Here is a 22,912-nt window from a genome sequence, read left to right on the forward strand (position 1 = left end):
GCAATAACAGACGTGGTAAACACGAAATTAAGGATAGAAAGAACACACAAAAGACCATAACACGAACAGACTGCTGTATACCTGTGCTTACGTCTACGTGGAACAACAAAAACAGGGAAACAACCCAACACTCCACGTGTAGAGGGATCCATAAATAAGCTCGGGCACGTTTATTCTATGGAATTTCACGCATCAATAAAAAACAGCGACAACTCACAAGACTCGGGCAAAACTACAGGATGATCTGCGTAGCAGACTCAGGCCATCTCACAGATAAGCATTTAATATCACCGTTGTCGCTATCATTTAATATCGCCATTGTTATCAGCGAAAACGAAGACAAAATGTCCTGTAGGCACCAAAAAGCCCAAGACTTTGATGACGATGAGGAGATCAGGGACAGGGATGGGAAAGGGGAAGAGATTGGGCGGCGGGGGCAAAAGATGGAGGGCTTAACAGGAAAATAAATAAACGAAATAAAAGTTGCCCCATGAACGAAAAAACACCAAAAAACTCCAGAGTCCTTACCCCTCTGATCTAAATATTGGTCTGTGTGGCTTTCCAAAAGGAGGGAACATTAAAATCAATCAATAAATTAATTAATTACATTAAAATAAATAAAAGAGAGATGGTAAGCATGAAAAGATAGTCTTGATGTGCCGTAAGACTGCAGCAGTGCTGTGGGTAGCGTGTGTTGGGAAGACCGGTCTCAGTCTGGGTAAGGAGAGAGCCCGGGCGAGTTTCTAGAGTTTGCTCGCTGTGAGGAGGCGGGTGGGAGGGAGGTAGGACTGGAAGTAAAGGGAGGGGAAGAGCAGACAGGCAGGTGTGGGGAGGAGCACAGCACATTCAGGGATTGCAGAGTCAGAGGTTTCCGCTGGGAGGGAGTGAAGAGATGGGCAGTTGCCCAGGGGGCGTGGAGGCTACTTCATGGAAGGCTTTGGCCACCTTGCCAAGATTAGACTAAATGATACCTGAGGTGTTGCATCTTCTCTGTTCTGTAGCCCCCAAAGGACGGCTCAACCCGACCAGCAGTGCCCCCCCCACTTCCACCTGCCCCCACTTAAGCTGCTCCCTTTTGTTCCAGAGAAAAGCGTCCTCTACACGGAACTCCTGGCCAGGCTCCATTTCTTTGCCACTTCGCACCCAGCGCTGGTGGGGCAGCTGTGCCAACAGGCGCAGAGCTGGTTCCGGGTGTGCCCCCACCCAGTGTTGGTGCCCCTCACAGGCTTCCTCCCACCCCCCGGTGGACCCCTCCAGGCAACCCTCACTGGCTGCCACAAAGGTGAGTCTCCCCAGCATTATAGGCGCCTGCTTGGTCAGGGTAGATGAGGGCAGGTATGTTGGGCTACTCTCTGGGGTCCCCTCCACCAGTAAGCAGCCCCCAGGGTGTCATCAGGGCGAGCCCTTGCTGTCTCATGATGACTTGGCTCACTCTCTCTGACTCCCCAGGGACTGTCGATTACCAGCGTAAATACTGCTAATGAGCCAGGGCTGTGGGGATGCCCGCTGCATCTCAGAGATACCAAGCACTCGCCTATCAGATAGTTACTGAAACTGGCAGAGGTGTGCTGGTTTGCTCCGGAAGCCAGGGGGTGATTCCTGACAGGCCCCTGAGAGGCTGGTGGAGTTGTTGACTCCCACAGAGCATCGGGGGATGTCAGGGGTAAAGGAGGGTTTAGTTCCAGCTAGCCTTCCATCATCTGTATACCTGCCTATCTATCCATGTACCCATCCACCCATTTACCCATCCACCCATCTACCCTTCCTTCCATTTAACCATCTTTTCATGTACCCATGATCAATCGACCTACCTGTCTATCATCTGCTCACCCACCTTTATTTTCTTCCATCCATCCATCCATCCATCTACTCACCATCTATCCATCTACCCTTCCTTCCATTTAATCATCCTTTCATGAATCCATCATCCATCACGTACCTACCTGTCCTCCATCCATCTTTCCATTCATCCATCTATCCATCCTGCTATCATCTGTCTATCCTTCTATCATTAGTCATTCATCCTTCTTGCTGTGCACCCACTCACCATCCATCCATATCTCCCTTCCTCTCCCCATCCATCCCTTCACTCTTCCCTCCATTTGGCTTTTCACCCATACTTCCATCAGTCGTCATGCATTCTTCCTTTTTCCATGCTTCTATCCATCCATCTATCCTGTCACCTCTTTTATCTCTCCACTTGTCCATTCACCCCATATCTGTTCCCCTCTCTCCCTCTTTTCTTTCCTCTCTCCTTCTGCTTATTCCTATTCCTTGGGGCCTTGGCATCTGCTCCCCTCTCCCCTTTCAGCTGGGTTTCTGTGCCTATTCAGCTCTGTTTATAAGACACCACTTAGAAGGGATTAGGTTTAGGACCTGCCCTACTCTGGCAAGACCTCACTAATGTAACAAAAGAAAACCCCAGTCTCCAAACAGGTTCCTATTTACAGGAACCGAGGTTAGGGTTTATAACTTTTGGGGAGACACAATAAATCCATAGGATGACCTCAGAGCAACAAAAACTCTCCAACTGAGCATCTGATGCTGGTGTCTGATAGCCCTCACTTCAAATCCCAGCTCTGACACGTCCTAACTGTAGGACTCTGCTTGTCATCTGATCTGTGAAGTGCTCGCTCATCAGAGGACTCCACCTGGCTTAGAGCTCAGGCACGAGAACTCGGCTCCCAATTGTTGTCTGTGTGGCTGCAGGCATCACTGCTATGGCATGGAGCCTGGAGGAGTCGCTGCTGGTGGTTGGCACCCAGGATGGCACCATGGCTGTGTGGGATATGAAAGAGCACCACGTGATCCACCTCCTAACTGGGCACACAGGTAAGATTCACCACTTGATCCACTTTTCCCTAAGGTTCTCTCCACCATTGATTCACTTCCCTGGATTGAAACTTTGGCCTTTGCTTCGGTGCATAACAAAGGTCCCTTAGCAGCCCTTTATGTAAGTCATCTTCTGTGGGTTGGCAATTCAGGCTAGGCTCAGCTGGGTGATTCATCTGCTCTCAGCTGAACTTGCTCATCCATCTGCAGTCACTTAGCAGGACATTGGCTGATCCAAGATGACTTTGACTGAGACTAGTCAACCCTGCTCCACAAGGCCTCTCATCCCCCAGCACACTAACCCATGCAGAGAGGAGGGCAGAAACACACAAGGCTTCTATGCATCCAAAGAGTGAATCTTACCCTAAGCAAGGCGGTCTGTGGCCTTGGCTTCAGAGATATAGCTATTGGAGTAAATGGAGGGCCTTGGTCTGGGATTTCTAGGCCACGCCTGAGGCTTTGCGCTGGTGAGTAGAGGCCAAACAGACCAAAAAAAGACTCACTTGGGAGGCTAGTATTAAGCAGTCTCCAGAGGTATAACTTAGCCCAGAGCAGGAGGCTTTCTGGAAGCTTCCAACACAGAGCACATTCCCCCTCTCAGCCATGCTCTGCCTCTTTATGATGATCCCAATTTACCCTGGGTAGTGCAAATGATTAGTCCAATATTAGCCCACTGGTTGGCAGTTCAACCAGTGATGATCTGCTTCCCAGAGGCCACTGCGTGGAAAGCCCTGTGAAGCAGCCCCACTGTGCACACACGGGTGCCCACGAAGCTGGAGATCCCAAGTTCAAAGGTCACACTCTGTCCCTGACTCTTCTTGGGAGTGGTAGTCGGGTATCCCCCCAGCCCCTGTGATTTGTCATGGTCTGTTTTTTAAACTTCAACCCCAACCCAACAAACTCACTGCCATTGAGTCATTTTCAATGCACGGTGGTCCCATAGGGCAGGGAAGAACTGTTACAGTGGGTTTTCCAGGCTGCAATTCTTTACGGGAGTGCCAAATCTCATCTTTCACCCATGGAGCAGCTGGGGGTCTCAAACTGCTGACCATATGGTTAGCAGCCCTCTACCCCACCAGGGCTTCTCTCTTTTAAGCTTAATGGGATGGTAAAACTGATGAAGCCCCTTACTTGCCTGGTCCCATCCCCACCAGGCTGTACTGTACCATAAATGTTATCACCAAGCACCTCATCCACATGGTCCCACCTAGTCTTTTGGTCAGAGCCATGAAGACCCAGGGCCACACCAAATGAATGAACCGAAACAAAGTTTGGCACTGAGAGTGGGACACAGCTTTAACAGATTCCGAACCTGTGGAAGTGGTTTTGGAATCAGGTACTAAATAGGTAGAAACTGGAAGAGTCTTGAGGCATCTAATCACCAAAGTCTGATGCCCTGATGATGCTGTGGGGTAAGACTGGGCTGCTAGCTGCAAGTTTAGCAGTTCAAACCTACCAGCCGCTCCTCAGAAGAAAGACAATGCTGTCTGTTCCTGCAGAGCTAAGTGTCACTGTTTACTTTTTACACTTACAGATAAATTAATGTGAAGGAATGCACTTAAAAATCATTCCATTGGGGGCTCTTACAGATACGATAACAATCCATAAATCAATTACATCAAGCAAACTTTTACAGAGTTGTCATGGTCATTTTCGAAACATGAGATTTCTTACCAAAGCAGGTTATTTTCAAACTGACAAGAACACTGGTATGTCCTCCCCCGCACTATCATGATCCCAATTCCACCTTACAAATCCTACTAGACCAGAGGATAGACACGGATACAGATTAGAGCTGGAAACACAGGGAATCCAGGACAGATGAACCCCTTGGGACCAATAATAAGAGTAGTGATACCAGGAGGGGAAGGGGAAGGTGGGGGAGAAAGAGGGAACCTTTCATAAGGATCTACATATAACCCCCTCCCTGGGGGACAGACAACAGAAAAGCGGGTGAAGGGAGATGTTGGACAGTATAAGACATGAAAAATAATAATTTATAAATTTTCAAGGGTTCATGAGGGAGGAGGGAGTGGAGAGGGAGGGGAAAATGAGGAGCTGATTGCCAAGGGCTCAAGTGGAAAGAAAATGTTTTGAGAATGATGATGGCAACAATTGTACAAATGTGCTTGACACAATGGATGGATGGATGGATGGATGGATGGATGGATGGATGGATGGATGGATGGATGGATTGTGGTAAGAGCTATATGAGCCCCTAATAAAATGATTTTTTAAAAAAGAATACTGAATATGATGCCAGGCTATCAGAAAAAAAATAACCTGTGTTCTTAAAAGCTTGTCTCAAAACAAGCAGGCATCTAAGTGAGGAGTCAGCTAAGTCCACATGGAAGAAGTAGCTGGTGTGACCCAAGGATTGTAAATAATAAAATCCAAACTCAAGGGAGGGAACAGTATCAGAACTTGAATTCTAACCCCCTGGTGTGTGGACGCCCAAAGTCCATGTGCAGGATCCCAATGTGGACTGAGTGTCCAGCGATTCCCCACTGACCATTCCATCTAGAAACGTGAACAGCCTTACTCTCAGACAGAGAGTGTTGTACAGTGGACGGGGGTAGCTGTGGTTGGGCTGGGTTGGGTCTTGTCCTGAGATCTCCTTTTGACCCATTTTGAATTTATTCTTAAAAAAAAACAACAACAACCAATACTTTCTGCGTTCTTTTCTATTGAGATTTTCCCCTGTCTTATTTCATCATGGCTGGATTCTCTCTTTTGTGTGTCTTTGTTTTGTGTGTGTCTCTAGAGGGAGGTCAGGATGGGTGGGTCTGTGAAGACCACAACTGGACTAGTTACCAGGGGGCCCAGAAGGGAAGGTTGTGGGGGTGATGGGGGGTCAGCTGGATGGGTCCAGCGAAGAAGAACTCGTTCCAAGGTTGCTTGTGGCCATGATGGCATAAGAACTCTTCTTAATATGATGGAACCATCTGACCGTATGACACGCCAGTAGGAGGTCAAAATCTTCCCAGCTGATATGACCTCCTCTCTCGACCTGCCACAGGAGAAGTGAGGTGTGTGCAAGTTATTGACAAAGGGACGCTTGCCATCTCGGCCTCCAAGGACCACACGCTGCGCTTGTGGGACTTACTCTCTGGCCAGGAGAAAGCCGTCATTTGTGATGAAGGCTCAGAAGATCCCACAGAGCTGCAGTTCTACAACCTTCATGTGGATGAAGCAAGCAAAGTCGTGTATTCAACATCTGGCTCAAAGGTAACAAACATCTGCTCTATAGAAGGCTATGTCTAGGACATTCAAAGATGCAGCATGCTGTTTCTATAAGGAGGGGCTCTCTTACATAAGGGGGTTTGTAAACTGAGGCAAGAGGATGCTTCTAAGAGGCTTTGAATTTCATCCTTAATTAGATGATTTGGTAGTTTCTTTTTAACCTAAGAGTTGGGGGGTTTCCCTTCTATATCCATTTTGGTTATAAATTTCCCTCTAAGTACCATTTTCCCTGCAACCTACAACTTTGATTGTTATATTTTAATTTGTATTTAGCTTAAAATATTTTTTAAAAATTTTCCTTTTGACTCCTTCTTTGATCCATGAGTTATTTAGAAAGAAGCTTTTAGTTTCCAAAAATTTTGGGGTTTTCCAAATAACTGTCTGTTATTTGCTTCCCCCTAATATAATTCCATTGTAGCCAAAGGATATATTTTGAATCCTTCTAAATTTACTTCTATTTGTTTCATGGCCAAAATTAAAAATGCCCTATCGGGGTGACTATTCCTTAAGCATCTTAAAATAATACATATTCCATCATGTCATTCCACTTAATCATAACCCTAGCATTTAACTCTTCTTTATTCAGTGTCCAACTTTCACATGCATCCAGGACAAGTGGACATTGCATGGCTTGGGTCAGGCACACCTTAAATACACTTTAAATGGGTCTTCTGCAGCATATTTACCCAGGACAGTGCAAAGCACAGTGTGATCACCTGACTCCTGCGCCCATGAATCACTGATTGTGGATCTAAGCAAGACAAAATCCTTGACAACGTCCATCTTTCTCCATGCACCGCTATGTTCCTGCCCACCCACTGCTATCAAATCCATTCTGACTCTCAGAGACCCTACAGGGTGGAGTAGAACTACCCGTTGGGTTTCTGAGGCTATCCATCTTTGGGGAAGCAGAAAGCTTTATCTTTTTCCCACAGCGTGCCAGGTCAGCCTGAACAACCAAATTTCAGTTGGGAGTCCAACACATAATCCACTAAGCCACCAGGCCGCCAACGGAGTGGAAATCATTGTGTATTCAAGTATAGCCAAGGTCAGAAGCTTGAATCCGCCCAGAGTCACGTTGGAAAGCGAACCTGGGGACCCGCTTCTGAAATGTCAGTCTTGAAAGCCCCACGGGGCGGTTCGACTCTGCATGCAGGGCTTGGAACAACAGCCATGGAAAGTGATTGCATTAGGTTGTTCTGAAATATGATGACATTGCATCACGGCCGCGGGTAGAGGGGCTAGGATTCCAGCGCATAGCTTGGACGTGAGAGGGGACACAGTTCAATTCCTTACAAGGTCACGGAGCTTTACATCTTCATTCGTTATTACTTGCCCCCTTTTCATTACGTCATTAGGTTAATGCATGGAGTCTGCAGGCCGCAGAGCCAGTGTTTCGGGTGCTGGGAGATACCTCAGACCCTTGGGTGTGCGCCGCAGTCCTTGCCTCCCGAGCCCAGCTGCTGATGGTGTCCATGCATGGCGTGGTCAGTCTGTGGAGCTCAGCCACAGGAGAACTGCGGGGGAAGCGGCATCTGTCCAGCATCAAAGAGGAAACACCCACCTGTGGGGTGGCGGTGCAGAAACAAGGAAGGTTGATTACTGGGTTCAGCAGCGGCTCCATCTCTTTGGTAAGCACCTTCACTGAGTCCGATGACATCCGCTCAGACCTCAAACCTCGGGTGTTCTGGGAAGTGGGAGAAATCCTCTCCCCGTGAATCTTTCTATGGACGCCACTGGTTCCTGAATCCTTTGTTGGTGTTGCTTTTGAGTCCATTCCATTTCATGGAGGCGTCACGAGTGTGTGTGTGTGTGTGTGTGTGTGTGTGTGCGTGCTCTTGACTGTCAGCTTCATGGAAGCAGATCACCAGGTCGTTCTTCTGTGTTGCCACGAGCTGGGCTCACATGGCCAACCTTTAGGTCACCAGCCAAGTGCAGACCATTTGGCTCGCCCAGGGACCTCTTCTGAATTCTAGGGGTTTATTGCCCGGAGCCATGCAGGAGAAACATCTAGAGGCAACTCCTGGAGGTTAGGGACCGTGTTAGGCCTAGAGTTGCTATTGTCATTGTTAGGGGCCATCGAGGCCTTCCTGACTTGACGTTATGCGCCCCAGCTTGAAACACTGCTTAGCCCCACGTGACCCTCACACTTGTTCCTAGGCAACCATTTCCTTGAACCCCGTCCTCTTCTCCTGCCCATCTGTTCTTCCAAACATGTCCTTCTCCAGGGACCAGTCTCTCCCGACAACATGTTCAAAGGGGGTGAGTCAAAGACTTGCCATCCTTGCCTCTAAGGGGCGCTGTGGCCTGACTTCTTCCAAGACAGGCCAGCTTGGTTTTACTGGACCGCTGTTCAAATGCATGAGTCTTCTTCCGTCTTCTTGATTCAGAGTTCCACTTTCGCAGGCATATGAGGGAATGGAGAATACCATGGCTTGGGTCAGACCCACCTTAGTCCTCCAAGTAACCTCCTGGTTTTTGATGCTCTGAAGAGGCCTAGAGGGATCATGGGAATGCAAGATCCCAAGCCCCGCGCTCCAGTAACACCCCCCTTGCGTGGGGCGGGGCTTGTCAAGGATGCAGAGCCGTCTGATTAGCTCGTGCCTCTATCAGTATCCAAGCTGGCGATTGGTGAGAACTGGGCCTGGGAAAGGGACCCCCTTCCCACATGCAAACTGTGGTAGGACTCAAAAGTTCTGGCTTCTGACACCCAATACTTTAGGGACCCCAAATTCACAAATCCACCCCCACACTGCTGTTGAGTCCACCCTGACTCACAGCAACCCCATGGGACTGAGTAGATCTCCTCCCTGAGATTCCCAAGCTGTCCATTTTTCTGAGAGGGGAAATAAATCTCACCTTTCTTCCAAGGTGGGCTTGAACTGCTGACCTAGCCGTTAGCAGCTCAAGGCAAAGCCCTCTGCGCCACCAGGGCTCCTTAACATGCACAAAGGCTGATGCAAATGAAATGCAAGAGGAATTTTTCCTGGGGATAAAGTGCCGCCATGCCCCAGGGCAGCCATCGCCAAGAAACACAAAGAAAGGTGTCCAGTGCTCCCTGCAGAGTGCTCCCAGGACACAGGATTTTTTTGTTGTTTGTTTTTAAATGCTTTTTCCCAGATCGGTTGACATGGATTAAAACACCATATAGGTATGGTTAATGATGTTAGTTCGTTGCAAGGATTATGAAGCGTCTCAGTCATCAGACACGCACATCGGGTAAAATGCACGCCCATAGAGGGGCACATCCTTCTGAGGCTGCTCTCAGCACAAGAATCTTCAGCAAGATCGGCCCGACAAATCTGCTTCTTGAGAACAAACATGATATAAGCCAAGATCTAGTGTTATCACGTACGTCCTGAGGACAAACCAACCCTCAGCACAATACAGCTTATAGATTTCCTGCAGTACTTTCTCCTTGCCTAAGTATAACCATATCTGTGGTGCTGCTCTCCTCTTACCTACGAAGCCAGGACAGAAGCTAACTTTAGAAAAAGAGCAAAAAAGAAACAAAGAAAATAAGGTGTTGGTCTAATCCTGTTTTTGTGCCTTCAGTAAGGCTACATGCCTTAAAAAATTGAGTGATCTATCATTTATCCACCAAAGGAGACATACAAAAGTCCAACAAGCAGATGCCCAGTATCACTCCCCCCGCCCCTGCCACTACCGTCAAGTTGATTCTGACTCACAGCAGCCCTGTGTCAGCCGGGTTGACTGGAGAACCAAATCCAGTGACCTCCTGTGTGTATGTGTGGCAGTTCCCTAATCTGTCAACTTGAGCAAAGGGGTGGAGTCCAGCCTGTCAACCAGGTCGCAGTTTGATGACCTCATTTGGAGGCACACCAGAGGTCAATAGCTCACTGGAGGCCAGACCCACTCTCTGCCTCCCTTTCTTGCTGCTGGCACACTCAGAGCTGGAAGAGACACTGGCGACCTGCAGCAGCGTGGAGATGCTTCCACCGCCACTGGCTCCACAAGACCTTCCACCCACTGGCCTGTGATCTTCCTGCACTCTGCATCATTGCATGGCTGTATGAGTCTGAAGAGGAATGGGCTAATATGGGACGTATGGACTTGATGTGGGCTGGGATGTTTTCTCCATAAATAATCACTCTTTGATATAAAGCTCTTTCTTATACACAAATGAGTGTCTATGGATTTATTTCTCTAGTTAACCCGGACTAACAGAATAAGGAAGAGATTTATATCAAGAAAACATGCCATCCCAGTTCAACTCAAGTCCATAAGTCCAATATACTAGTCCATAAGTCCCTCTCCAGACTCACACAGCCACATGGCATGGTGCAGAATGCAGGAAAATCATTGGCTGGAGGGTGCAGAGCCTTGTGGATCCAAAGCCGGTGGAAGCGTGACAGGGTCAGTAACTCTCAGGGCCAGGCAGGAAGGCAAAGGGGCAGAGAGAGAAGGAAGTTTCCTGGGACCCTCCTTATGAGAAAACCACACCCCTGAGGAAGCACCATCATCCTGTGACCTGATTGACAGCTTGGATTGCACCCCACACTGTCATACGCCTTCGAGTTGACACAAAGTCATCCAACAGACACAAAGCCCATAGGGCAGAGTAGAACTGCGCCCTAGGGTTTCTGAGGCGATACATCCAGCACCAATTCCAAGCCCCATGGCACTGATGGATGGACATTGGCTTGCGGTCCTAGGAAGAGCAGCTGGAGCACAGGCATCACAAGTGGGTGGCTTTCAAGGCCAGAAACTGATTTCCTCGCCGTGTCCGAGCCTGTTCGTGTGGTTAAGCAAATATAAGGAAACAACTGAGGATTAGGGTGCCCCTTGTGGCATGTGAGGGGAGCTCTGGCACGCTGCTTATGTACTGGGCTGCTGACCAACCACAGGCCAGCAGTTCAAGCCACCAGCTGCTCCGTGGGAGAAAGATGAGACTTCCTACTCCCATAAAGAGCTACAGCCTTGGAAACCCATGGGGGCAGGTCTAGCCTGTCCTATCGGGCCACTATGAGTCCGAATTGACTCAAGGTCAGTGAGTTTGTTTTGTTTGGGGTTTTTTTGGAAAAGAAGAGGAGGGGTGTCTTGGCTAGGGGGGTAGCCAGGTTAGGTGAATGGTGGTGGGGTGTTTCGGCAAAGGGAGTCATCCCGGTGGCACAGCAGGACCGTTTCTGAAGGGTGGTGACCCGGTGTGCACAGGACAGAACTCTCCGTACAGGTTCAGGGCTGTTAACTCTTAGAAGTAGATCCCCAGGCCTTCTAAGGCTCGTCTGGGTGGTCTCACAACGTTTGCCTGCTAGCCCAGTGCCTAAACCATTGTGTCGCCTGGGAACTCCAGGGAATGGAGCCTGAAGTCGGGGAACCAGCTGTGGACAAAAGCTCTCTCTCATAGCTCAGAGAGAAGACCTTGGTCTCAGTTTCTGTAACCCTGCATTTCTTGGTTCTTGGTGATCTCCTCATGTCAAATACAGCCGCTTCCCTATTTTGCTTTCTCTCTCTGTGTGTCGGAGTCAAGCCAAAAGGTTGACGACATCTCACCAAAAGATGGATGGGTTGAACCTACTCAGAAGTCCCGTGGAAGAAAGGCCTGGAAATCCACAGCAGAAAGGTCACCGCCTTCACAGCCTCATGGAGCATAGCTCTTCTGCTTGGCAGTCAGGGCCAATGCCATAGCAACAACTCTCTGTGTCTAATCAGCTCATTTAGATGGAGAACAGGATTGGTGTCAGACACGCTGGATCCACATCATTATCAGGTGTCACCTGATTGGCATTGCCTCGTAACAAAACGTTATGCACAACAGAATGAAACACTGCCCGACCCTGTGCCATCCTCAGAACTGTTCTTACGGTTCAGCCCACGGTTGCAGCTCCTGTGTCCCTCCATCTTCTTAAGGGTCTTCTTGTCCATTGACCCATTACCAAGCATGATGTCCTTCTCCAGGAACTGGTCCCTCCTAATAGGCCCAACATACAGAGACAGTCTTGTCATCCTTGCTTCTAATGAGCAATCCGGCTGTACTTCCAAAACAGGCTTGTTGATTCTCCTGGCAGGTCACGGCATGCTCAATGGTCTTGACCAACACCCTCATTCAAAGGCACCAATTTCCCCCTGATCTTCCTTATCCATTGTCCAGGTGGTCCACGACTGAAATCCCCTGGGTTGGGTCAGGTGACCCTTAGTCTTCAAAGTGGCAGCCTGGCTTTTCAATACTTCCCAGAGCTCTCGGGTAGCCAACTTGCCCATTGCAAGATGTGGTTTGCTTTCTGAGCTGGTCACTTCCATGAGTGCTGATGGCGGACCCAAGTGAGAGGAACTCTTAGACAACTCCTAGCCTTTCTCCACTTGCCATGATGTTGTGTGTCAGCCCGGCTGTATTTTTGCTTTCTTTACACGGCGGTGCAATCCATTCTGAAAGCCACCGTCTTTCATGTATACAGATCGGGCTTCATTAGCATACCATAAACCCTTGTCTCAAACAGGTGTACAGGTATCGGGGGAGGAGTCCAGCCCAGGGACACGGTTCCATCAATAATCAGTATCCTCGACTTGGTACAGGTTTCCTCCGAAGGAGACAGTCTGCTGGAGAAGCTTCCGGAAGCTGTGGGGTTCCTGGTCACCTCTGAGGACGAGTCACTTCTCGCTGCAGGTACGGGTGGGCTCTCACTGGGGGTGGTGGAGAAGGCAAACCCAGATCTGGTTGGAAGGGAGATGGGCCTTGGGGAAAGGAAAGGCTCCCGCCCCGTCCACTTCTTGTGTCAAGGACCAGATAGTAAGTATTTGGGGAGTTGAGAGCTTTGTTAATCACCTGCAATATTCAGATGAAAATGCTTGTGGGATTGGTTGGTTCTGAGCCTAATTGACTTCTAGTCTATCTCAGAAGCGATTGGTTTAAGGCATTCCCTATACTGGTGTAGCCTCACCAACACAACAAAGGAGCCTATTCCCAAATGGGTTTGCTCCACAGGCGGGCAGTTGCTTTGGTTCACGGTGCCCTTGAGCCCGTCCTTGCTCATGGCAACACTGTGCACAGCAGAATGAAACACTGCTCCGCCTACGCCATCCTCACAATGGCTGTTATGTTCGAGTCCGTTCCTGCAGTCACTCTGCCAGTCTCCCTTATGGAGGGCTCTCCTCTTGTTCTATTACCTTTCTCTGCTCCACCCGAGTATGAAGTTCTTCTCCAGGAACCAGTCTCCCCTCTCAACATGTCAAAGCACCTGGGAACAAAGCCTTGCCATCTTGATTCTAAGGAGAACTCCAGTTGTACTTTTCTAAGATAGATGTGTTTGTTCTTTGGTAGTTCGTGGTACGTTCGATGTTCATTGTCGGCGCCATTGTTCAGAGGCCTGCATTCTTCTGTTGTCTTCCTTGTTCGATGTCCGGCTTTCACAGGCACACGAGGCGACTGAAAGCACCATGGCTTGGGTCAGGCGCACCTTAGTCCTCAAAGTGCTGTCGAACTGCAAGGACTCGGGGGAGCCTGTGACTGCGTTAGCCAAAAACAGAGAACAGGTTAATTAAAAAAAAAAATCCTAGGTTTATTCCTGCAAGAACTTGCAAACAAAAAGCAGCCGGGTTCCTTTGAGCTGCGTCAGAGTTCTGTCCCAGGCCAGCAAGGGAACACACTGCCCTAGGTGACAGGAAACGGGTTTGGGGGTTTGTTTTATTAACAATGATTACAGGAAGAGATTAGCAAGGGTTCACAATGATCAATCACAGGATACATAATCGATACTCCAAGAAGGCAGGCTTCACAGTGATCATTAGAAGATTCTCTATATCCACACTTCTCCAGTGACCATTCACCCACCAAACCCTGAAGCTTCGTGCACCCATTCTTATCTAAACTGGGGGATGCTTCAGTGCCTGGCTTTGCTGCATGGGGATACTTTGTATCTGGATAGTTAGCTTACTGGCCTTGCTAGCTTCCTTCCTGAGTCCGAACACCCCTGCTGATTAAGCCCAGAAGGAATGCTACTGAAAGGGAAGGAGGTGTTACATTTTCGATTTTTAACAAACTATCTTAAATTATGTTACATTTCTGGTACTTTGATTAACAGCAGTCTCTTTCTGCTCTTCTTTCGCCCTCTCTGTCAGAAGTGACATCCTTGCTCTTTAAAGAGGCCTTGCCCTAGGCAACCTGCCGTCTCACTCACAGGTATATGGTTGAGGAATACAATTCATATTCTGAGTTGTGGGGTCATAACTGGGACCATCTCTCTCATTTCTCCCACCCTCTTCCTTCTCGTAGGTTTCCGGTGGGTGGTTGACCCCGGTTCTTGCTTCTCAATTCTGAAAGAATTCACACGGCAGAAGCACATTTGTATATCCAAGGAATTTTTGTGAGGGAAAGGCATTTCAGCCTCAAAAAGGACATGCCATTACTGGGAAGGGTACAAGGCCATGCAGAGAAAGCACAAGAGCTTATGACCGAAGATTGCCACTTCAGGGAAGCATGAAAATGACCCGAACAGGAGCTCGGAGTCACAAGTGGGGAACCAAGAGCAGGAGATCCCCAGAGGCCTTGCCAGAGTGGGCCCTCCCCCCTCCTGCATGACTGGAGGGGGCGTGGTTGAGGGTAATGGCAGACCTTATTGGCTGAGTTCAGGTGCACCTGTGTGATATCCCATCGCTGGTGCCTAGCACGGGCATTTGGGGCAGGCAACCCCGCTTTAGCCCTCACTGTCACTTCCACTGGCACATAGTAGGTGCTCAAAAACATCCTGGCTGATTAAATGCTTCTCCCGTTCAAGGGATGAAAGAGTAAACCCCGTCCCTGCTGTTTCAGGCTTCGGAAGATCGGTGCGCATATTCCTGGCAGACTCGCGGGGCTTCCACCACTTCATGGCCTCCGATCTGCAACACGAGGACACAGTAGCGACGGCCGTCTTTGGCCCCAAGAACAATCTGATTGTGACAGGATCCCGCGACTCACTCGTTCAGGTAGGGAGGAGATTCTAGCTGGCACCTCCCTCCCCCTCTTCTGCCTTTGCCTTTGGAATACAAAATAGGATCCTTTGGGGACCGCTTAGCTTCCAGGCAGAGAAGCCCACAAAAACTAGCACAGGCAAAATAGGGCAGGCCATCGAGAAGCTTTAGAGTTGTGTCCGGGGACTCAGCAGCACACTGAGGTGTGGTTACTGAAATATCAGAGGCGAGGCCATTCCCAATTAGCTTGGAAAATGGGGCGGACCTGCCTGCAGGGCATAGCTGGGCCAGGGAAGGAACATTCTGTTTAAGCGTAAAGTTATGAGGCGGGTGAGGAAACCGCACTGTAGGAGAATGTTTCTCCACTGTTTTATAGTGGAGCTCCATGACGTTTCACATACGGCGGGGGTGGTGGTGGGGGTGGGGGGGTGTGGGGAGCCAAAAAAAAACAAACCCTGGATTTTTTTTGTTTTTTAACAAAACAACCTTATCCCTTTCAAAGTACTCTCCATGGCACTTCATACATTTGTCAAAGCTGCGATTCCATTCTTGGAAACATTTTTCAAATCTGTTTGGATGGCTGACAGCTCCTCCCTCAGTTTCCTTCACCACATCTGTGTCGTGGAATTGCTGTCCTTTCATGCCCCTCTTCATTCAGGGACACACAAAGAAGTCACACGGAGTGAGGTCAGGTGAGTAAGGCGCATGGGGCAAAGAGAGGCAGTTGGTTCAAGTCCAAAGAACTGGAGGCCGATAAGTCAGATGCAGGATCCAGATCCAGCAAGAAGCTAGAAAACATTCCTGCAGCATCCACTTATCTAGGAAGTGCCCCTGAGGAAACGTCCTTTCAATGGCATCAAGTCTGTGACATGAGTAAGGATCACGTTCTAGCCTAGTCTTCTTACAGCAGATTGGCTGCTCCCAGCAGATTCCTTGTGGAGTTGATTACACTGTGTTGGGTCACATTATGAGAGATTGCTAGGCTTTAATTGCCAAACCACTAACAATCCAGGCTCAGTCAGTTGCCATAAACCCGAACTATCACAGGTAGGTAGGGAGTGAGAGAGAGAGAGAGAGAGAGAGAGAGAGAGAGAGAGAGAGAGAGAGAGAGACAGACAGACAGACAGACAGACAGACAGACAGACAGAGATGATAGACAGACAATGCCATTGGGTCAAGTATGACTCGTGAAGATCTTTGTGCAACAAGACCCAATGTCTCCTGGTCCTGCAGAATCCTCAATCACCAGCACACTCAGGTCCTCTGCTGTGGCTCCTGCCCCATTCCATCTCACATGGCATCTCCCCTGCTGGCCTTCTTCGTCACCAAGCACGATGTCCTTCCTGCTCCAGCCATTGGTCCCTCCTGGTGATCCATCTAAAACAAGCGAGTCAGACAATGGTCCATAGGGGTCTAGAGCAGATCACCAGACCTTTCTTCCTCGCCTGCAATCTCCGCAGAAACCTATGCACCATGAGCTGCCCGACTGGTATTTGAAATCACTTCCAGCAACACAGCAACACACAGGCCACCCCAGTGCTAGCTGCTACTCTAGGAGGGTTGGCTGTGTGGGAGGCAACATCCAATACTTGTCACCTGCCGCCCTACGGCCATCATCACTTAAGAGGTGAAGACTCTGAGGCCATGAGAGGTCCAGGTACTAGCTCAGGGTCATCCAGTTGATGAGTGGTGCTGCCCAGCAGGGATCCAAGCTCTAACCCTAAATCCCATGGCCCTGATTGATGAGCATTGTCTCCATGGCCTGACCTGCTGTAGCACAAATATCACAAGTGGGTGGCTTTTCAGAACAGAAATTCATTTTCTCACAGTTTAGGAGGTGGTGATTTTGTTTGTTGCTGTTGAGGCGATTCTTACTCATGAAGACCCACTGTGTGCCGAGTTGCCCAGCATATTCAAAGCTCTGGCTTTTGTAGTACCCTTGACCCATCTTCCCTCAGTGTCAACATTTCACATGAACTTGCTACATTAACAAGATTCTGAAATTAACGCTGGGAAACACAACTAACTGTTCTACAGGCTTTGCTCCAGGATCCAGTCCAGGGTCCAACCCTGCATTTAGGATCTATTGAGACTTACCAAGTTAACATTTAGGAACCCTAAAATGCCAAATCACTAATTGCTTTAAACTTAATTTAAAAAACCATTATATACTAACATAAACATGATCTTATGAAAAATTACTTAAAACATATGGGGGTACCCCACCCTCCAAAATGAAAAAAAAAATCTTAGTATGCATTTTTCATGCTAGGCGAACATTAAGCAACTCACTTTGAGTTAGTGCACCCAGTGGTGTCGCCTGGGAAGGTTCTCTCTGGTCACAGTGAATTTTTTTCATAAAAGCAGTTTGCTTGAACCTTGTTTTTTTGATGACTGATTTAAGAGAACAACATGTGGCTGTGAAATTTGTATCCTCCTCTGGAAAAATGCCGCAGAAACGGTTGTGATGTTGAACACAGCTTATAAGGACAGCGCTATGGGAAAAGTGTATGAGTGGTTTCCAAACAGGTGAAACATCAATTGATGACAAACCTCATTTTGGACATCTGTCAACTTCCCGAACAGACAGAAATGTTGACAAAATTCATGCAGTTGCGCTCAGAGACCAATGATGGACCATTGAAGAGATGGGGACTTATCTGGACTATCTCGGAGCTCAGTTCAGGAAATCTACATGGAAGATTTGGGAGAGAGAAGGGTCACTGTGACATCTGTATCTCGAGTTCTGACTGACCAGGAAAAGGGGCGTCAAGTGGAACATGCCATGCTTTGTAAGAACAGTTCCAAAAGGACCCAGACTGCCCCCCCTCCCCCCCCAGGTCATTGCTAATGAGGACACCTAGTGCTATTCTTAGGACTCCGAAAGCAAACATCAATAAATACCAGTGGAAGACTCCATCATCACCTGTTCCCCTCCCCCCCAAAGCTCGTCAGGTGAAATCAAAGATCAAGAAGATGCTCGTTTGGTTTTTTGATGTGAGGGAGACAGTGTGTTGGGCAGACTGTTAATCAAGCTTTCTACTTAGAGGTTCTGAAACGATAGTATTACAGTGTGTGACCAAAAAAGTCCAGATTTGTGGCAGATGGGGGCCTCGTTCTGCCACATGACAATGCACCTGCTCATGCAGCCATCTCAGTGCCCCAGTTTTTGGCAAAAAAACGAACATGCCTCTCTTGCCCCACTCCCCTCACTCACCTGACCTTGTGCTGTGAACCTTCTTTTTGTTTCTGTGAATGAAGAGGGACATGAAAGGACAGCAATTTGAAGACATGGAAGAGGCAAAGAAAAACAAGAAGGGAGGTGCCGTCAGCCATCCGAACAGATTAATTTGAAAAATGTTTTCAATAATAGAATTGCAGATTTGATAAATGTATTAAGTGAAATGGAGAGCACTTTGAAGGTGATAAGATTGTTTTATATAAAAGAGGACCTGATGCAAAGGGCTTAAGTGGAGAGCAAATGCTTTGAGAATGATTGGGGCAGGGAATGTGCGGATGTGCTTTATACAATTGATGTATGTATAGGTATGGATTGTGATAAGAGTTGTATGAGCCCCTAATAAAATGTAAAAAAAAAGAAAAGAAGAGGAAAAAAAAGATTGTTTTATATATAAAAAAATACATAGCTTTGAAAAATTCTGGGGTTTTGGGGGGTACCCTCTTGTATATATGATGTATGTATATATGTATGTGTTTGTATATGTATATATATATATATATATACACATTCAAGAGACATCTAGACAGAATATCAGCAGTTTGTACCAGCGAAGACATGGCCAGTTCAGAGAGACTGGGCCCTGGACAGTGATGGAGACAGGGCCAGAAACTAACAAGGGATAACAATAAAATCTTTGATTGGTCAGTTTGGGTTGAGTTCATAAAAGAGAGGGTTAAGAAGGCAGGGAAAGGCTTAAATGTGGGTAATTGAAGGAGGGTCATGGAGAGGGGTGGGGGACATCTGAAGACCTCCCGCGTCAGGAGAGTGGAAACTCAAACTCTGCGCCAGCCCAAGCCGATTGCCAAAGGCAAAGGCCAGGCACGCTCCACCCTCCCTCTCTCTGCACCTTATTCTGACAAGCGGCCTGGCTCTCCCCCACCAGCCTGCTTCCCTGCTGGGGTGGAGAATGCATTGCAATGGCCACACGGACCAGAAACAATGAAAAATATATAAGAACAAAACAGAAGGGTGGGGGGAGAAAGAAAGAAAAGACCACTGGCAATATTAAAGTAAGCCAGAGAGAACTTTTCTGGTGAGGAACAAGTGAGAAATATTTAAAGCTAGAGTAAATTCAGGATGGGTCAAAAGGAAGGTCAACTAGACCAAGTATTGTATTAGACTGTGGTTCCCTCTACCAGAGTCAAATTTACTATCATCTTGCCTGTTGCCATTGGGGATCTGCCGGAGACTTAATCCACACAGAGAACTCCGCAGATGGGTTTGGGCTTCCACCGTCCTCCATAGCCTTCTCCCAGTGGTGTGTTCACAATTTCCCTTCATCCTCTTCGGGTGTTGTTATCTGCCGTCTTTGGACCACGCAGGCTGGTGTGCTTCGTCCATGTGGACTCACTTGATGACTCTCTGCTCTCCCAATCCACCTCCTTCGGTTGCGGCATCGGTAAGAGGCGAGGACGCCAGAGTCCCTGGAACCCGCTCAGGGAATCCCGGCCTTACTCCTTGTGTTCTTCATCCTCAGGTGTGGAGCCTCTCAGAACAGGGGACCCTGCTAGACGTCCTCGAAGGTGTTGGGGCCCCTGTGAGCCTGCTGGTCCGAGGAGGACCTTTGGTGGCATCCGCTTCCCAACAATCCTCATCGTTCAAAGTCTGGGATGTCACCAGCTCCCAGAAGCCCCGCGTCTCCGTCCCTTTTCTGGACCGCACTGGCCTCACTGCTGTGTCACACAACGGAGGCTACGTCTACTTCCCCAAGATTGGGGACAAAAACAAAGTCACCATCTGGGACATGGCGGAAGGTTTGTAAGAACTAAGTATGAGCAGAAGGACCACTTATATTATTTGTTGGGCGCGAAGTGAAGGCGCAGTCACGCCAGTCAGCTGGAAAGTTAACAATAGAAAGCAGAGCTTGCTGTTGCACTCTGCTAGTGGAGAGCAGTTGAATTGGTCCCTGACTCCTGGTAGCCCCGTGGATTCCAGAGTAGAGCTGCTCCATAGGGCTTTCTGGATGGCATTCCTTCTATGGAGTCCTAGACCGCTAACCACAAGGTTAGGGGTTCAAACCTATCAGCTGCTCTGAGGGAGACAGGTGAGGTCTGCTCCTGTGAAGACATACAGCCTTGGGAACCCTACATTCGGTCCCTGTGACTTTGGATTAACTCCATGGCAGTGGGTCTCGTCAATTTATAGAAGCAGTGGGCCAGGCCTTTCTTCCACAGCACCAGATGGGTTTGAACTACCAACCTTTGAGTTGGCAGCTCATCACAAAGTGCTTGTACTCCCCAGGCTCCTTGCTAATTCAGGTGGCCTAGGAGTAGGGTCTGAGGTAGGGAGATTTGCATAGATGATGCCTGGAGGGATGGAGTGGGGAGCAGCAAGGGACAGAGGTGAGCTAAGTGAGGATGTGGGATCAGCCTGACCCTGTGGTGTTTTTAGATCCCTAGTGCTGGTAGGAGCCCTGATGGTGCAGCGGGTTCCACGATGGGTAATTAAATACAAGGTTGGCAGTTCAAATCCACCAGCCCCTCCAAGGGAGAAAGATGAGACTTTCTACTCCTGAAAAGAGTTATCGTCTCAGAAACCCACAGGGGCAGTTCTACCCTGTCCTATCGGGTCGCTGTGAGTTGGCATCAGCTCGATGGCAGTAAGTTTGGTTTCTCTGGGATGTGATCTTATTAACATCCCAAAGAAAGCCATATCCCTGGACATAATTACACCCACGGGAAAAGCACCACCCAACCAACCCCCTGGCCGAGAGTTGATTCGGACTCATACCGAACCCAATATACAGGGTTTCCGCCTGTAAATCTTTGTGGGGAAAGTCAGCCTCATCCTTTACCCTGGGGGTGACCGGTGGGTGCCCACCTTGGCCTCTGTGATTGGCTGCCCGATGCCTAACCCATAGCACCGCCAGGGAGCCTGATCTTCAGGTGCAGGGGTTAGGACTCCAACATTTATTTGGCCATTGTTGTTGTGAGCTGCTGTCAAGTGGGCCCAACTCATCTCAGCTTACGATGACTTGGGGTGTATACAGTCCCACAGAGATTTTTTTTTTCAAACTGAGCTTTTGGGGCGGATCGCCAGGCCTTTACTCTGCAGCGCCTCTAGGTGGATTCAGTCTGCCAACCTTTCTGAGACTCGGCAGAGCTCATCTGTTTGTGCCGTTGTGGCAACATTTGATCCACAACACATGGGGAGCTCTGGGCTGTGTACACACCAGAGAACCGTCCCATCTGAACAAAGGGGCCCTTCCTTTTGCACCCCTGCCCGTTAGTCATTGCCATCCTGCGGGAGCTCTTCCAGGAGGGGATGTGTGTGGGTCTCGTTCCGGGGAGGGCGGCATCTGAGTCCCTGCTTCACATTGCATCACACCATTCTCCTCTCTCTGCCTGTGTTGCTTCACCACCATGAACTGAGACTCTCTGCCTCTTCAACGTTGTGTGGGTGTTGAAGAGCTGCTGTATCCATGGGCTCTCACAGAGATGTTTCTTCCAAAGAGCGCCCTGCTCAGGGCCGACCTGGTTGATCCCATGAGCTCAACGGCAGTCTAGTTTAAAGAGGTCTTTGTGGGATCGTTTGGGCCCAAGGTTTAAAAGTCGTTCCCAGGCTCCTTTGATCAAATATTTTAGAGAAGAACACCGATCAAAAGTGGGGGAAATGTGGAACAGAATTTTCCATTCCCTTAGAGGGACTTTCTGAAGCTACTTAGGCTGAAGGACCCCCAATCCCCCAACAAACTCCTGCCCTCAGATGACCTTAAACAAAGAGGATCCGCTGCACTCTTGTTGCTCCACAATCGTGCGGCATGGCAGTGCCCAGTGCATGGTTCTCGTTCACAGCACTGTCTCTATGGGACCAAATGGATACACGCGGCAACTCGAAAGGTGCGATAGGAAGTTCAGGAGGCAGAACAGTTATATCCCTGGGGGAGGTATCCTTTTTAAAAGGGAGATGAGAATGGTGGTACGACTTGAAGAATACAGTCAATGCCATGGAACCACACACACGTAGAACTGGTTGAGTTGGTGTGTTTCCACTGTATGTTTTCAACAATAGCTACGGGATCAACTATGCCTGTACAAGACGGTTTCAGGTCATAGGCACAGGGCTCCTGGTCCGTTTTCAACATGGCCTCTTCTCTTGGCAGGTGAGGAACAAGATGCTCTGGATACCTCCAACGAGGTCAGGTGCCTGGAGGTGGCCGAGCAGAACCAGCTGCTCTTCACCGGCCTGGTTTCGGGGATTGTCCTCGTGTTCCCCCTGAACTCCCGGCAGGACGTGATGTGCATCCCCCCGCCAGAGGCCCGCAAAGCCATCAACTGCATGTCGCTGAGCAAGAGTGAGGAACGCCTGGCCATCGCCTACGACAACATCGTCCTGGTGCTGGACATCAGCCCCGGGGACCCCTGCCCCGTCATCGATGGGCCAACCTACACCTTTTACACTCAGCTGCCTGAGACCATCTCCAGCGTGGCTGTTCTGGCCGACTACCGGGTGGTCTACGGCATGACCAACGGTGACCTCTTTCTCTATGAGTGCGCCAACTCCAAGGTGTTCCCCTTGGAAGCCCACCGGAGCAGGGTGGCCTGCGTGGAGGTTAGCCACAGGGAGCAGCTGGCTGTGAGTGGCTCGGAGGATGCCCTGCTGTGCCTCTGGGACCTGCAGACATGCAAATGGAAGTTTGAGATGAGTTACACTGTACGTGGCCCCCACATCACTTCCCCACGCACCAGC

The 22,912-nt window shown here is 49.1% G+C and overlaps 1 protein-coding gene across 1 annotated transcript in view; it reads left to right on the top strand.

Annotated features, from left to right (window-relative positions):
- The window catches only part of NWD1 (NACHT and WD repeat domain containing 1), a 75,285-nt gene that overhangs the window by 46,650 nt on the left and 5,723 nt on the right, over positions 1–22,912 (top strand). The window contains 8 exon segments of the mRNA XM_075537763.1: positions 1,085–1,282; positions 2,710–2,832; positions 5,852–6,060; positions 7,434–7,706; positions 12,610–12,700; positions 14,843–14,997; positions 19,701–19,977; positions 22,326–22,876. Of these exon segments, the coding sequence (XP_075393878.1) occupies positions 1,085–1,282; positions 2,710–2,832; positions 5,852–6,060; positions 7,434–7,706; positions 12,610–12,700; positions 14,843–14,997; positions 19,701–19,977; positions 22,326–22,876 (1,877 nt within the window).

Source organism: Tenrec ecaudatus, chromosome 1 (genome assembly GCF_050624435.1).
Source record: "Tenrec ecaudatus isolate mTenEca1 chromosome 1, mTenEca1.hap1, whole genome shotgun sequence".
Taxonomy (NCBI): Eukaryota; Metazoa; Chordata; class Mammalia; order Afrosoricida; family Tenrecidae; genus Tenrec; species Tenrec ecaudatus.